This window comes from Petromyzon marinus, chromosome 3 (assembly GCF_048934315.1).
Source record: "Petromyzon marinus isolate PM22_M1 ecotype Great Lakes invasive population chromosome 3, UKy_Petmar_22M1.pri1.0, whole genome shotgun sequence".
Lineage (NCBI taxonomy): Eukaryota > Metazoa > Chordata > Hyperoartia > Petromyzontiformes > Petromyzontidae > Petromyzon > Petromyzon marinus.
In genome coordinates this window covers 409,456-423,310 of record NC_133669.1, presented here as the reverse complement: position 1 = coordinate 423,310, position 13,855 = coordinate 409,456, and the positions used below count along the sequence as shown (strand labels likewise).

At 44.3% G+C, this 13,855-nt stretch overlaps 2 protein-coding genes across 10 annotated transcripts in view; one reads left to right on the top strand and one right to left on the bottom strand.

Annotated features, from left to right (window-relative positions):
• Positions 1 to 13,855, top strand: part of MCPH1 (microcephalin 1) — a 121,254-nt gene that overhangs the window by 27,355 nt on the left and 80,044 nt on the right. For all 5 annotated transcript variants that reach the window (XM_032969126.2, XM_076071978.1, XM_076071970.1 and 2 more), the window contains exon 15: positions 81 to 158. In XM_032969126.2, the coding sequence (XP_032825017.1) occupies positions 81 to 158 (78 nt within the window). The remainder of the gene's footprint in view (positions 1 to 80; positions 159 to 13,855) is intronic.
• Positions 1,333 to 13,855, bottom strand: part of LOC116950948 (angiopoietin-2-like) — a 52,676-nt gene continuing 40,153 nt past the window's right edge. For all 5 annotated transcript variants that reach the window (XM_076072005.1, XM_076071999.1, XM_032969194.2 and 2 more), the window contains 3 exons: positions 10,023 to 10,189; positions 5,091 to 5,221; positions 1,333 to 2,954 (listed from right to left, as the gene is read on the bottom strand). In XM_076072005.1, the coding sequence (XP_075928120.1) occupies positions 2,788 to 2,954; positions 5,091 to 5,221; positions 10,023 to 10,189 (465 nt within the window). In that variant the 3' untranslated portion in view covers positions 1,333 to 2,787. The remainder of the gene's footprint in view (positions 2,955 to 5,090; positions 5,222 to 10,022; positions 10,190 to 13,855) is intronic.

Here is a 13,855-nt window from a genome sequence, read left to right as displayed (position 1 = left end):
GTTGTGCTTGTGAATGACCATTTCTGAACTTGTGTTGCACAGTCTTGACAGCTTCTCTTCACTGCTGTGGTCTGCGCCAGGTGTTGGAGTCAGCGGAGTGTGGACATTGGCTTGAGGAGGAGCCTTATGAGATGACCGACACGTTCCCTGCTGCTCAAGTAAGTGACACGCGTTTTCATGTTATGACAGGGTTATTCATGAGAATGTGTTGCTTGCAAATCTCTGAACCCGAGCTGAGCAACTGGTAATAACTGGAATGTTATCAGATGCCAATTTCTTACTTTTACAGTGAAAGAGGAAATGGGTAAATCATTGCGGCCTACAGCTGTGTGATGTCCACGCAAATATCGGTGAAGGGAAGATGCGAGAGTTTAACACGTAGGCTTTCGCGACCAATATTATTCATAATAAAGGTTTTTGGGTTAGATCGCGTTTATTTATAAATGTGTCGTAACCCTCCACCACCCGACACGGCCAATCAGCAAAAAAAGTGTCACGTTGACAAAAGACAAATAATTCACTACTTTAGCCCACCGGTGTGTTGAAGAGTGAATCCACATTTACCCGTGTCGGGTGGTGGAGGGTTACGACACATTTATAAATAAACCCGATCTAACCCAAAAACCTTTATTATGAAGGAAGATGCGAGAGTTTATCGAAGAAGTATTTTACAGACGGGGCCAGGGGCGACTGGACCTTGACGTTTTATGCGAGTGGACAGGAAGGAGAACACTCCCTTACTGGCTCAAAGTCCCTTTTGCCATCTTGAGTAGTTATATAATGCTCAGGTGTATTGTAATACCCCGCATGATTTATGAAATACCCTCAAGGGGTCGTGAATAACAACAGGATCTGCATGCACAACTCAAGGCCAAGAGCCCTTTCTTATTCGGTACGGTTTAAAGTCATTTTGTAGGAATTGTTTAAACTTGCGCAGGTAAGTGACACTGTATTTGGATAGCAGGATGGTGCAGTGGTAACACTCATACCTCATTGCAAGAAGAACCTGGGTTTTTTTGTTGATTCGGACGCCTTTCTGTCTGGAGTTTGTATGTTCTCCACCTGTGTCGCATGGTTTCCTCTGGCTTCTCTGGATTCCTCCCATAGCTAAAGGCATACAACCCTGTAACTGGTGTTGGCCAAACATCCCAATTGAGGACACTGAAAAAAAGAGTCTTTGGATTTGGTGTAGGTTACCTACACAGCACCTCCTGCACATCTGTGAAAAAGAGCTTCATAGCTCATCAGATTCCTCCAGTCGAAATAATTATTCTGATTCCTAGGTAAATAAGTATTGAAAGGAATATGTATTTAAGAGAGCATACACCGGTCTGCACAAGCTACAAAATTGGCCCTGCTTTATTTTATTGTCATATTTTACAAAAAGTTAAACATTTTTTTCGATCATAAAAACACATTGTGGAGTATTCAACAATTCAACAAAGTTTAGCAACAACAACGTACATGTGGTGAGAGTTTTAATTGCTTTTTAAAACAATAAAATAATGAGACTACCGTTTAGCAAAATTAATAGCTAAATGCATTCCGACAACACCATGTTAAAATGTCCATTAAGTGTGCAGCGGAGTGATCTCAATGTTTTCACTTTGAAGTCAGAAACCCACAAAGGATCTTGATTTTTTTTTCTCAAAATATATTGCGTGTCATATATCTCTTCGTGTCTGATTGTTGGCTCTTGCTATATTTTTCTGTTGCAGTAACTCCCTTATCGTTTTGCTCATAAAGAGATATGAATATTACTTTCAGAGTTTTCTCAACAATGTTTAAATATATAGTTCAGTATGAGAATATTCATACAAACTGTGACTGTAGTCACTTGGACATCAGAGGTATGGCTGTGCGATGGGGGAAGTGAAACGTGCTGTCTCGCAGAGTCAGTCTTAGATGCTGGTCAACAACACTTTACTCTACAAGGAAGTTAAAACGTGTAAAGGAAACGAATAGCAATGAACATACTCTTTGGTTCTTTCGGTAAAGTCACATAGATAGAAAATTAATAGATCACGACGTTTCGATCGCAACACAAGCAACCATCATCAGGTGAGACAAACACAGCAGTTCTCAGGTGAGACAAACACAGCAGGAGAACTGCTGCGTCAGCTGCAGTTCTGCAGTTCTCCTGCTGTGTCAGCAGTTCTCCTGCTGTGTTTGTCTCACCTAATGACGGTTGCTTGTGTTGCGATCGAAACGTCTTGATCTATTAATTTTCTATCTACGTGACTTTACCAAAAGAACCAAGGAGTATGGATTCCCGCAGTTACGAAAGCTTCAAATCAGCAATGAACATGTCACTGAAGTAGTTTTTTTTCCTCTTGTGTGGCATCGATGCCTCGTACCCCATATACCTACTCATAGTTACAATATAAATTTTGGCAAAACTAATTTAAAACATAAAATTATAACAATAGGAGGGTATGCGACATTTACTATTCGAGTAATAACGCGGTGCAAAATACGTAATTACAACAGCGGTCTGTACAGAAACAAAGCGTTCGCAAAACATGAATGTGTATTTTGCACGGCACAGCACCAGGTGAGTCGTTTTGTCGTCAGCTTCACCTTCACCTTATTGAGAATCCTCAGTGGCACGGAGCCATATGCTGCGGGGATGTGGGGGAGGTGTGGAAGGTTTTGGTTTGCAGTTCGTGGCTCTCGGCATTCCCAACGTGAGCGGTGACGCCGTACGGAAGTCCGTCTCTGGCTTCCGTCCCAGCCACCGCGTTCCAGCAGAAGGGAATGCGTCTCATCGGGTCCATTAGGCGGACGTCACACTCCAAAGTCCACCGGTCGGATCATCATGGTGGTGGATCGCAGAGAGTAGCTCGAGCCCTTCCAGTAATGCCACTTGATGCCGTTGAACTTGCCGGTGTTCTGCCCGGCCGTGTAGTACATGCCGTTGAGGTTGGAGGGGCCACATGCATCAAACCACCAGCCTGGAGGATATTGCCACATGCAGGGTTGAGACTCCGCGCAAATGAGGCGAACGTGATGATGCATGTATTTGTTACACTGTATAGGGTGCATATACAAATCACGTCAATGACATCTCTGTGTATCTGTAAGTTTGTGCGTCTTCCGTATGTACATATAGTGTGCATGTGTAAATACATCAGGGTCGCCTAAGGCCATCATCCCTCTAGGGTCAATAAAATGACTACCACCTGATGGTTACCACTTGGTTGTTGGAAGTCATTGCAAAAAGGCCGCTATAAAGCGAGCTTTGGGGGACATGAATAACGCCCATGTTATAGGCTACTTACCCACGTAATATAAAATGCATGTGTCTGCGTGTTTTCAGGTCTGTGTATGTGTCTCTGAGTGTCTCCGTGTATTTGTCTCTGTGTCTGTCCAACTGCACACGTGTAACTGCTGGGGTTGAGAGGGTGGGGTCTGACTGTTGTCTGCTGCTGCACTGCGAGCAACGGACAGGGGAGGGTTGGGGGCTGGGTCCGGCCACTGGACACCTGGGAGCTGGCCGTGGTTGTGTCGCATTGCTCTGCGCGTGATCACCAAATTATATTAATTTGACTTCTTCTTTCATTAATCCTCGTACGTGAATTTGTTTTCAGGGGATACGACTTTGCTCGAGTTACATCGGGTTTTCCCGTATTGCGCTGGAGGGAGAATCGTGCACAAGAACAGAGAATGTGCCCCTTGACTAAGTGCTTTGTTTTTTAGCTGGGGAGTAATCTTCAATCCAGTTGGTGGCTCAATCTTGATGGGGCCAAAAACGCTGCGTCAGTTTTTCCAATTTCAGATGATTCATTCAGATCGAATCTTGACTTAAAGCTTTCGTGACTGCAGGGATTCATATTCTTTGGGTCTTTCGGGAAAAGTCACGTAGATAGGTTCAAAGAAAATAACAAAAAACTACGACGTTTCGATCACAACACAAGCGGTTGTCATCAGGAAAGGGGGGTTAGCTTCTAAAGGCAACCTATTTATAAATAGGCGTTGCGATCGAAACGTACTTTTTTGTTATTTTCTTTGAACCTATCTAGGTGACTTTACCGAAAAGATCCAAGGAATCATTCAGATCGATTCATTGAATGTTGCTAATGAGAGGGAAAAAATTGTAACACACTTACGGTCTGCTTTAATGAACGCTTTGATGTGACATAGCAACTATTCCATTTCTCCTCCCGCATGAGTTACCTTAAACCGGGGATCCTGCAGGGAAGTGTCCCACAAAACTGCAGCCACGTGCCGCCACCGCGTATAGCCAGGAGGATGTTCTCATTGCGGTGAGCAGTGTGTTCTTTTTTAATCGTGGCTTGGTGTTATAGATGTGGTTGATAGCATTAGCGTGACTGGAGGGATGAAAAGCAAGGAACATTCTTTACCGCAGTTGCTTTTAGCCTCACGCGCCGAACCACTGAGTGAGGTACTGGTTAGGGTGGGCACTGTGAGTGTGTTTGTCAAGGGGTGCCTCTGCGGATGTGTATGCTTTAACTTTTAACATAGCTATTTCTGTGACCAGTCACAAGCTAATCACTCAGCCATTTCAATGCTAAATTATATGCTAATTCCTTTGTCAAGGCGCTTTGTTTCCTCTCACACAGCTTAAAGGCCGTGATCTGAACGTGGCTCTTTCACTCCAGCGCTGTCCTACCAGACAGTCTCGTCCCTTCACCTGATGAAGGCCGCTTGTGTTGTGGCCGAAACGTCGTGAGAATATTATTGTGTTATTTTATTTTATCAATTTATTATTTTATTCTCATTCTACGTGACTTTACCGAAAGAACCAAAGAAGAACACTGTGAGGCACTCGCGTTTCCTGTCGGTGAGCTGCGCCATCGGGTGCTGCTGGGTGAAATTTAGCATGCGTGAGTTATCGTAGCCGCTTGTGGCTCTGGTTCGGGCCACTCGTTGAGGATTTACTCTCTCGAGCTTTCGCCACGCACTACTACCGCAGGCATCGAACCCTCAACATGTCCGCAGTGAGTAGTGTGTGGTGAAATCTTGAGAAGAGGAGAAGAAGAAGAAGAAGAATAATAAGAGGTGTTCAATGCAGCGGTCCAAGCTGGGAAATCTACGTTTGGATGTTGGCTGTACTTGGAGCATCTCACCTCCTGTTGCCATCTGCGCACACTTGCAAGCGCAGTTGTCGTTGTCCATGTCTTTGGTGCTGAAGTCTATGCCGGACTGCGCAAAGCTGCTGTACTTGCCGGCTGTGCCCGTGTAGCCTTTAACGTAGATCCTGAATCACAGTCAAAGAGAACGTGCCGTGGCGTAGCTCTGTAAACAACGGGCCTCTCTTCACTTGCTCAATTGGGGCTACCGGTGTTGGTTAGATCCAGAATGTTCTTTGTATTGGCGTGTGCTGGTTAGACTGTGTGCTCTGTGTGTGTTTAGTTCAGAGTCATCATTATAGACATTCTTTTGTTTCTTAACAATTGTGTTACTTTACAAAACATCTGGTTGGCTATATAACATCTAAACTAAACAGTTATCTTAAGATATATCTTAACACGCATTACTCCAGGAAATATCAAGACATATTACTGAAAATTTGTTCTGGCAATCGTGAAAACAATGACACGGCTTAAGGCAGCCTTTTAAAATAAGTTTATTTTATTTAACCAGGTGAGAACCCAAGAGACCAGGATAATCTCAGTTGCAATAGTTACCTGATAAACTTATGTGGAAGCAGATAATTTGAAGTTTTGGTTACAAAAACCCAAGTGCAGTCACGCTGCTATCACAGTGCCAGTGCAGGAGATTGGGTAACGGTGTTTGCCCACACTGGCCGGTTTTGCGCCTTACTTCCCATGACGGGGCCAGGGTAATTGATAGTTCACGTCTCGACTACTTTGTTGTGGGACAGCTGAGGACAATTACCCTCTTTTCTTTTAAGTAATACAACCTCGTTACAGGCATTTCATCACAACAGCCGCACTTGTAGTGTTGTCACTGTGGTTGCCTGTCAAATGGCAGCTTGCGTAGCACCGCGTTCGGTTTTATGGAAGTTTCTTTGCTCCGAAAGGCAGAGGTTGTGTCATGCCTGGGAAACAGACACCTCAACTTTGACACAAGTAACAGCTTGAACTGGAGCCAGATTGCTCTCATGCAATGCCAGACCTTGAAACGTTCTCTAAAACAATCACACAATTACTCAAGTATTAATGACTGCAAAAGCATCGCTGTAGCCAAAAAAGGATTATGTGACACATGCATAAGCAGAATATAAATGCCTACGGGTATTTTGTAAGAATACCTGTTAAACATAATTATATACACGTGCTGTTTAAATCATATCCTTCTAATGGTTTACATAAATATGGAAAATTAGGAACATGTAAAAGTTAAAACCCTTTTGCTTTGAAGGTGTTAAGTTGAAGGGTATTTTAACTGCACCTCTGATGAATCTCTATTTTCTGCCATGCAGCTATCTTTAATTATTCTTTAACATTTCAAATTAGAAATTTGTTAATAGGATTTTTCCAGTTTTTTCTGGCGACAAAACTGAAACCTTTTGCGAGGTATCATATTTACATTAACCACAATACTTGCAGTCAGAATGCAAACAAAAAACAACACTGATCATTTATGCATTGTCCTTGAAACTGATTGGTCCACACCAGACACAGCTTTCCTTAGAGCCTAGTCTCATACGGTGTTCGACCAGATGATGCCAAAAGGCACACAGTTCAAAACAACGTACTATCGGAGTAATGAGGGCTCGGGGTAAGCATCTACATCATGAGGCCTCCTTTCCACTTTTTTCTGGCGACAGAAAAAAGGGGAAAAACCCTATTAGTATATTTTGGTACTGGAAAAGGGGGCCTCATGATGTAGAGGCTTACCCCGAGCCCTCATTACTCTGATAGTGCGTTGTCTTTGAACTGTGTGCCTTTTGGCGTCATCTGGTCGAACACTGTATGAGACTAGGCTCTAAGGAAAGCTGTCTGGTGTGGACCAATCAGTTTCAAGGACAATCCATAAATTAGCAGTGTTGTTTTTTTATTTGCATTCTGATTGCAAGTATTGTGGTTAATGTAAACATGATTCCTTGCAAAAGGTTTCAGTTTTGTCGCCAGAAAAAAGGGGGAAAACCCTATTATTATATTTTGGTACTGGCAAAGGAGGCCTCATGATGTAGAAATTTGTTCTTAAATATTTTTCCTCAATGCAATGTTGAATTGCCATGAATGGTTTCTCCAACAGAAATAAGAACCACTCAGGAATTTTGACTTTTAATTATGTTAGGAATCGAATTGATATAATTAAACCTGTAAGCTATATTTTAATATGAAGCGTGTTTGTTATTGGGGGCTTTTGGGAAAAATTTGTATCTTCTAAAAAGACTCGCACAGCATTCTGATGCATTGCATCCCCCCCCCCCCCCCCCACATTTAACACCCATTGTTATCATTACCTTCCTCCTGGTCAACATTCCCTGACCATAACGCCTCAACATCAATGAGTAGGTTGTAAAAATACCCAGAGATCAGCGACACAGACAGAAACCAACCATCGTTATAGCAGGAGTTCAAATTGTACACATTGATAGTGAATGATAATTATCAGACAAAACAGCCTCATGCAAACATTCTCACAGCAACATATAGGTCTCAACAGAGTGTGCATATATGTATATAAAGAGAACGGAAATCTAGCCACCAGCTAAAAACAATCTCAGCATGTGGCCAATTGAACACGTACGCATGCATACATATTTCAGAATCAGAATATTTATTCATATTGGAGGAATCCGATTAGCTATCAAGCTCTTTTTCACAAATGTCCAGTAGGGGCGGGTAAGAACGTAACAACAACAACAACAACAAAAAAACAATGCAAAACAACGATAGGAGTGCAACGTATAATAAATGTAAACAAATCACCCAAACACATACAAATTAAACGAAATCATCCCCATCCTACCAGACAAGCCCACTGAGGTATTATTTTTCAAAAGCTACCTGGCCACAACTAATAGCCCAACGAAGTGGCTTATCATTTGGACATTTTTGCAGCAAAACATGCAAAATAGTCTAAACGAAAAATCGAAAGACCTAGAGAAAAGAATTCAAGCGACCACGGGGAGAGAGAGACATGCAAACTCCAAATATATACATAGGCGTTCTTCAGATACGTTTGACTTTGGCAGTTGTCTTTGATTGGCAGGCTTGCTCGGTTTGAAGGTGCCTGGCTAAGCTTACATTTCGTATTTGAGATTCTTTCAGATTTATAAAACCGCGCCGAATCCCAGCTGTGCAGAAATCACCGGTGGCTGTGGCGGCGTCTGCGCCTGCGCTGGGCGGCGGTGATTAGGGACGGGGGCTGCTCGGCATGGGAGCTGACACCGCCACAGCGGTGTTTTCTTAGTGGCCATGGGGACATCACAGCTGCTCCTCGGGGCATTGGGTCAAGCGCGCGCGCTCTTGAATGGTAGAGGCCTCGCCGAATTCTTCCGGCACGTGTTCTTCAAATCTTTAAATTACCATTCTTTTTTTGTATTCATCGTTAGCTGCAATGGCTATAGTTTTTTTACGTAACTAATCTATCATTTCTTAACATGTATTTACCATATACGGTACAGTATATGTACAGTATATGTACAGACTATGTAAAAGGTAAAAAGGTGAAGGTGGAGCCCTGCAACTGCCTGCTCACACCACTACTGGCGGAAGGGGCCCCTGCCAGAGGGAGTTCCAGAGAGCCCTCCAGAGGGCATTTTGCATCCTCTTCCATGCTGGCAGTCATCCTGGAAAAGGTAGGAGCACTCACATTTTGCCCCACCACACTCGACCTGCCCATCAACCTCGCTGTGAGCGACCTATTTATACTGCCGCGTGCACCGAGGTAGGAGGGCATTTCAGGAACGTTTGTGTGTATATATGTATGTTGAACTTCTTTCACATCGCACGTAGCTTACCGTGCTAATCGGAGATGCGGGCAACTTGCCCGCTGTTTCAACTGCTGCGCCGGGAGGTCCATTGGGCGTTCTCCGGATTACAAAGTTCAGTGTGCCAAGCATGAGACCGCGGCAGCAGCGTCCACACGGTGTGTACTTGCATGGCCTGTGCGCTCGTGTATGGGGTGTAATGTGATCTAAAACGAAGTGCTGTCATGCGGTTCACGTTCCGAGTCCAGCTGCCGAGAAATGGAAAATAATCTAACGCTCGTCACGTGTTAATTCATTTTCAAACGCTTATCCTACTTTCGACGGTCCTGTGAAAGGTGTTCTTAATATTTAGCCTTAATATTTATATTAGGCTGAGTGTTGAATAAACAGAGGTTACATGAAATATTTAAAACTTTTCATCGACTATTTGAATAGCAGAATGGAAGTTTATTTTGTTCCGGTCTTGAAAGTACGAGTTTACGTTGCAAAAGAACAGAGCGATGTGTAGCGTTCTGTCTGATTAATCTTGCATCTCAAAACTGTCAGTCCCGCCTAGTACAGACTCTGCTTCGAATGGTTTCACCAGTTGACTCAACGTGGATCGTTGGTTATTTAGCCAGGTGGTGGTGGTAGTGGCTATGCATGCTTGTGATCCCGCACTGTAGAGGCAGCGAGGGTTGGTGGATCGTACAAATGTTATGAAACTCCCTTCCCGTGGGGGTCAAGGTGTCATACCCAGGCTCGCCAGGAGGAAACGTCACAGCAAAAATGTGGACTCCACCTGTTCCGTCTGAATGGGATGGAGTATTTCCCTTTCGTACACACACACGTGGGTTTTTCATTGGTGCAAGGCAACTGAGAAGTTGGCCCATGTTCGTATGAGCTGGCAGACTCGTACAGACCTTCTTCACTTATTCTTTCATATTTGTTCGGTACGTGATGGTGTTCCACATGTGAGTGGTTTATAATTGCAGCGATTGTTTACGCTAGTCCTCCTGCACCAACCTGTCCATCAGCTTCTCGCTGCTCTGGCCCACGCCACATAAATGACGAATTCCCACCACTGGCTCAGGGGGACTGTAAACGTGAGTTGAGCACCCACGGCTCAATGCTCACTTGAGCGGCAATCTCCTGGACGCCTTTGACCGACCTGTAGTTGAGCTTCTCGCTGCTGATGTAGAAGCGCTCATACTGCGAGAAGGCGACGTTGCCCTCCCAGTCGCGCAGCTCCACCCTCAGCACAAAGTGCTGCTGGTGCGACAGGTAGTACACATGCTGGTTCCCCATCCAGTGCTCTGCCGCCACGTCACCAAAGCCCTGCGCGCCAGACGCAAAAAGTAAAACCGCAACGTCTTTACTCTGTTGCGCACGTGGAGGGAACTGGCAAGGCGACCCTGAAAAAGTATAGCTCGGAAAGCGCCCTCTGGGGGAGGTGAATGCACCGACCCAGGCGTGCTCCAGGGGTCAGGCTGCATGCTGCGACAGCGCGAGAGGCCACTAAACACTTGTGCAAACAGCTATTATGCAGCACCTGCTTAAACGCTTGTAAGTCTTGCGGAAGAAAGATGAACTGGGCCCCAGAAAACCAGAGCAGTTTCCACTGATCGGCCTCTGGCCAAGAGCGTTCTCGCTGGCGCTGGCTGTCCTGCCAGAGTGTTGCAGCGAGGAACCTCGTATCCACAACGTGTCGGTACCCCGGTAAGCGCGTGATAATTATTTTGTTGCGTGCATCGTATTTTAAATGAATATTTTTTCATCCATTGCTGTTTATTATTGGACGTTATTTCCTCCATACCTTATGCTATGGCTCTGTTTAAAACGCACTGCCAGCCCAAATATTTCAATTAATTCCAACATCTGCAAATGTTTTATCTCCTCTACTCGTGTAAAATTAAGGAGCCCTTCAGTTGGGCTCTCACACACCGCTCACCATCAGTGGTTCCTGGCTTGGCTTGTGGAATACTGGTGATCAAACTTGCTTCACAAAAAGCTATTTTTGTCTAAAAACAACTCCCATCATATATTGAAATTCACTGGCAAAAAGTGGCACTAGTTTTCTGCTGTAAAATTGAATGCAGATTATCATTGTCAAATCTAGGCTACCTTGGAGACGACGCTATTTTACTCAGCTGTCTTGACGTTCACGTAATATCTGCAGTCCATTAAGCCCGATGTAATGGATTGTTAGTGCGAGGTTATCGTAGCCCAGCATAACAAATGTGAGCCTGTGTGGAAACAATCATGGCCGCTGCACATACCAGGACACCTCTCTGCTGATCCCACATAATGTGCCCCCCTTTCCCTTTCTCCCAGCGTTTCTTCCCCTCCCGTCAACCGGACAGGGGTGAGACAAACAAACTTCCACCGATCCCTCCGAGAGCTCGTTCTGATGGGGTTTACACATAAGTTCTTAATAAATGACGGAACTGATAGCTGACAAATTGCTGTATATTTTCGTGATTATAATGAAAAAGTCCTGGGGAGGCATAAATAAGGGACACATGAAAGTGGGACAATTAGCAGATATGTGTTTCTGGTTTACATTGTGTGCTGTTTTATCAACCTGTCCAGAACGTTTGTCACAGTGGAGGTACAGAGTGTATGTTTTTGTACTGTGGAACGGAGCCCAATTGCTTGTGCATTGCACATGGAACACATTTCACGGGAATGTACGTGATCAGTAAAAAATGTTTGTGAAAAACAATGGTGGATTTTCATCATCCATTGTTTAATTTACTCTGTTGTCAGCTTGCTTTATTTTTGCTGTGTCATTTTTGTAAGGGAAAAAAAGTACTAGTTTAATTTGTTCACAAACTGTGTGATTAATCTTTCTTGACTGAAAACCGTATGGATTTTCATTCATTAATCGGGAAGCTCGATGCTTTTCAGATTCAATTAACTTTCATTGTACATGACGGGCTGCCTCAAGTTAGTTTCCCGGAGATTCGGTGTCCTCGGAATTACTGCAGGTCACACCGTGTTCCTACTGAGGTCACTGGTGGTTCGAATGGCACATGACCATTTCCCTTTGAGCAATGCCAACATTCCCAGGCATATGGCGTTGTGGTTAGACCACCCGATTCATTCAGAAGGCTCCGAGATCCAACCAAGTTTGGGGACTCGCTCAGCCCTTCATTCCTCCAGAGTTGATAGAATGAGCACTCATGTTGTGTCAACAGTGGTCACCCTCTGGAGGAACTGACTTCCATCATAGGAATGTGGAATTTTCACTCTTGGCTCAGGGCCACCAACAGAGATGAACAATGCTCCCATGCCCGTTTGCGAAGCAAGACACTTTGACTTCAAGTGGACATGAATAAAGAGAAAGAAATGAAATGTAAATCACATCAAAAGCGCGTCTGGCATGCGGGTACATTTGTTTGGCTTTCCACTTCCCAGATGCTTGGAGCAGGTGGCTTTAGGTTGCATCTTATCACTTCGGAGGCTCTGTACTCTGTTATTGCTCAATTCACGCGACGAGTTCACGGTGGACAGGTTGTGGCCTAGTCCTATACATGTATAGAAGATGAGAATTTTCAAAAAATATCGAGAGCAGTGGGAAAGTAATTTGTCTTCTGTGCTGGAATCTATCCATGTCCATGGGTAACACTGGTAACGGGCGGTTTCCAAATTAGCCTCGTTCCCGTCATCAGCTGTGTTCGATCAGGAATTGAGAAGTTTTGTTCCAGCAGTGGATTGACAAATGGATAAAACAATTAATTGTTGAAATTACCCTTGTTTTAGCCATGGAAATTAATGTTCTGGCTACACTGAGACGTTTGACCAATTCAATGAATGTGTTTAGGAGGACACCGGTGTACCCGGAATACAAAGGCAATACTCTAGTCACCACAGGGGATATATTCAAGAATCTATTGCTCTACTGCTATCTCCTGGTGACCTTTTGGCCAAAGCCTACCATGTCTACTCAGTCTCCTAACCACTTCATTAACCATGCTCAACCTTGCTTACGAAATCGGGAGCATTCAAGGTGATAGAGTTTTTGGCATTTGGTCATAGTTATATTGTGACTTTACACTGTGTGCTGTGACCTTACATTACCGTTGTATATGTATCATGACCCGTTCACCGAGACAAGTATATTTGGCTTCATCACAGGTCCTTTTGCTTTGGGCGTAACGGCATGAGGCAACAATTGTATTATCGCAAAGTGCACGGTATATAATTGAACTTAAAATGCTCACAGCCTAATACATGCAGATGGCCCAGTCATTGCTCGCAGACGTAAACAATATTTTACCTTGCCCACTCTCGTGCCTCTTAAGTGCCTACATGTAACCATTATTAAGTTATTACCTCATGTGTACTTTAACTGCTATAATTTGTACATATTTTGTTTGCTAACAGTGTAATAATGCATATTTTGTCATTATATTGCCCTTACTGACATTAAATGAGGCCAGGGAGAAATGGGTCAGGCTACCAATGTCCATTCTACGCTTCTCACCGTGGTGCAGTCTCCAGTCGTGACCCCTACTGAAATGTGTATTTATTAGAGATCAATTCATTCATAGTTGGCATGAATTAATATTTTACTGTGATGCATGCTGCAATACATTTGGAACATATTTCTTATGGAGAGGGGCACCCCCTGCAAGATGTGGAATTCCCACCACTACCTCAGTACCACCGTGGTATTAGGCCGAGTATACAGCCACTTCTTGCATCTGCTGATTGTCTGAGTTTACAGTCTAAACAATGTTTGGCTATGTACGGTGCAAAACATCCATACATACAGGTCTGCAGATTTGCAGCCGCTGCCACCGGAGGACACTTGAAGCGTACTTCACATAGTCGAAGCTCGCTAGTAACACGCAGCGGGATGGCCATGCCTGTCGTTAACAGTGCATGGCCACAGACAGGAACGCCGCGAAGTTTCCAAGCGACTTGGGCTGGAGGCCTGGGGCAGAATGCCACGTGGGGTTCCCTTATTCATTACCGACAAAAATTAGGCCCATTGTG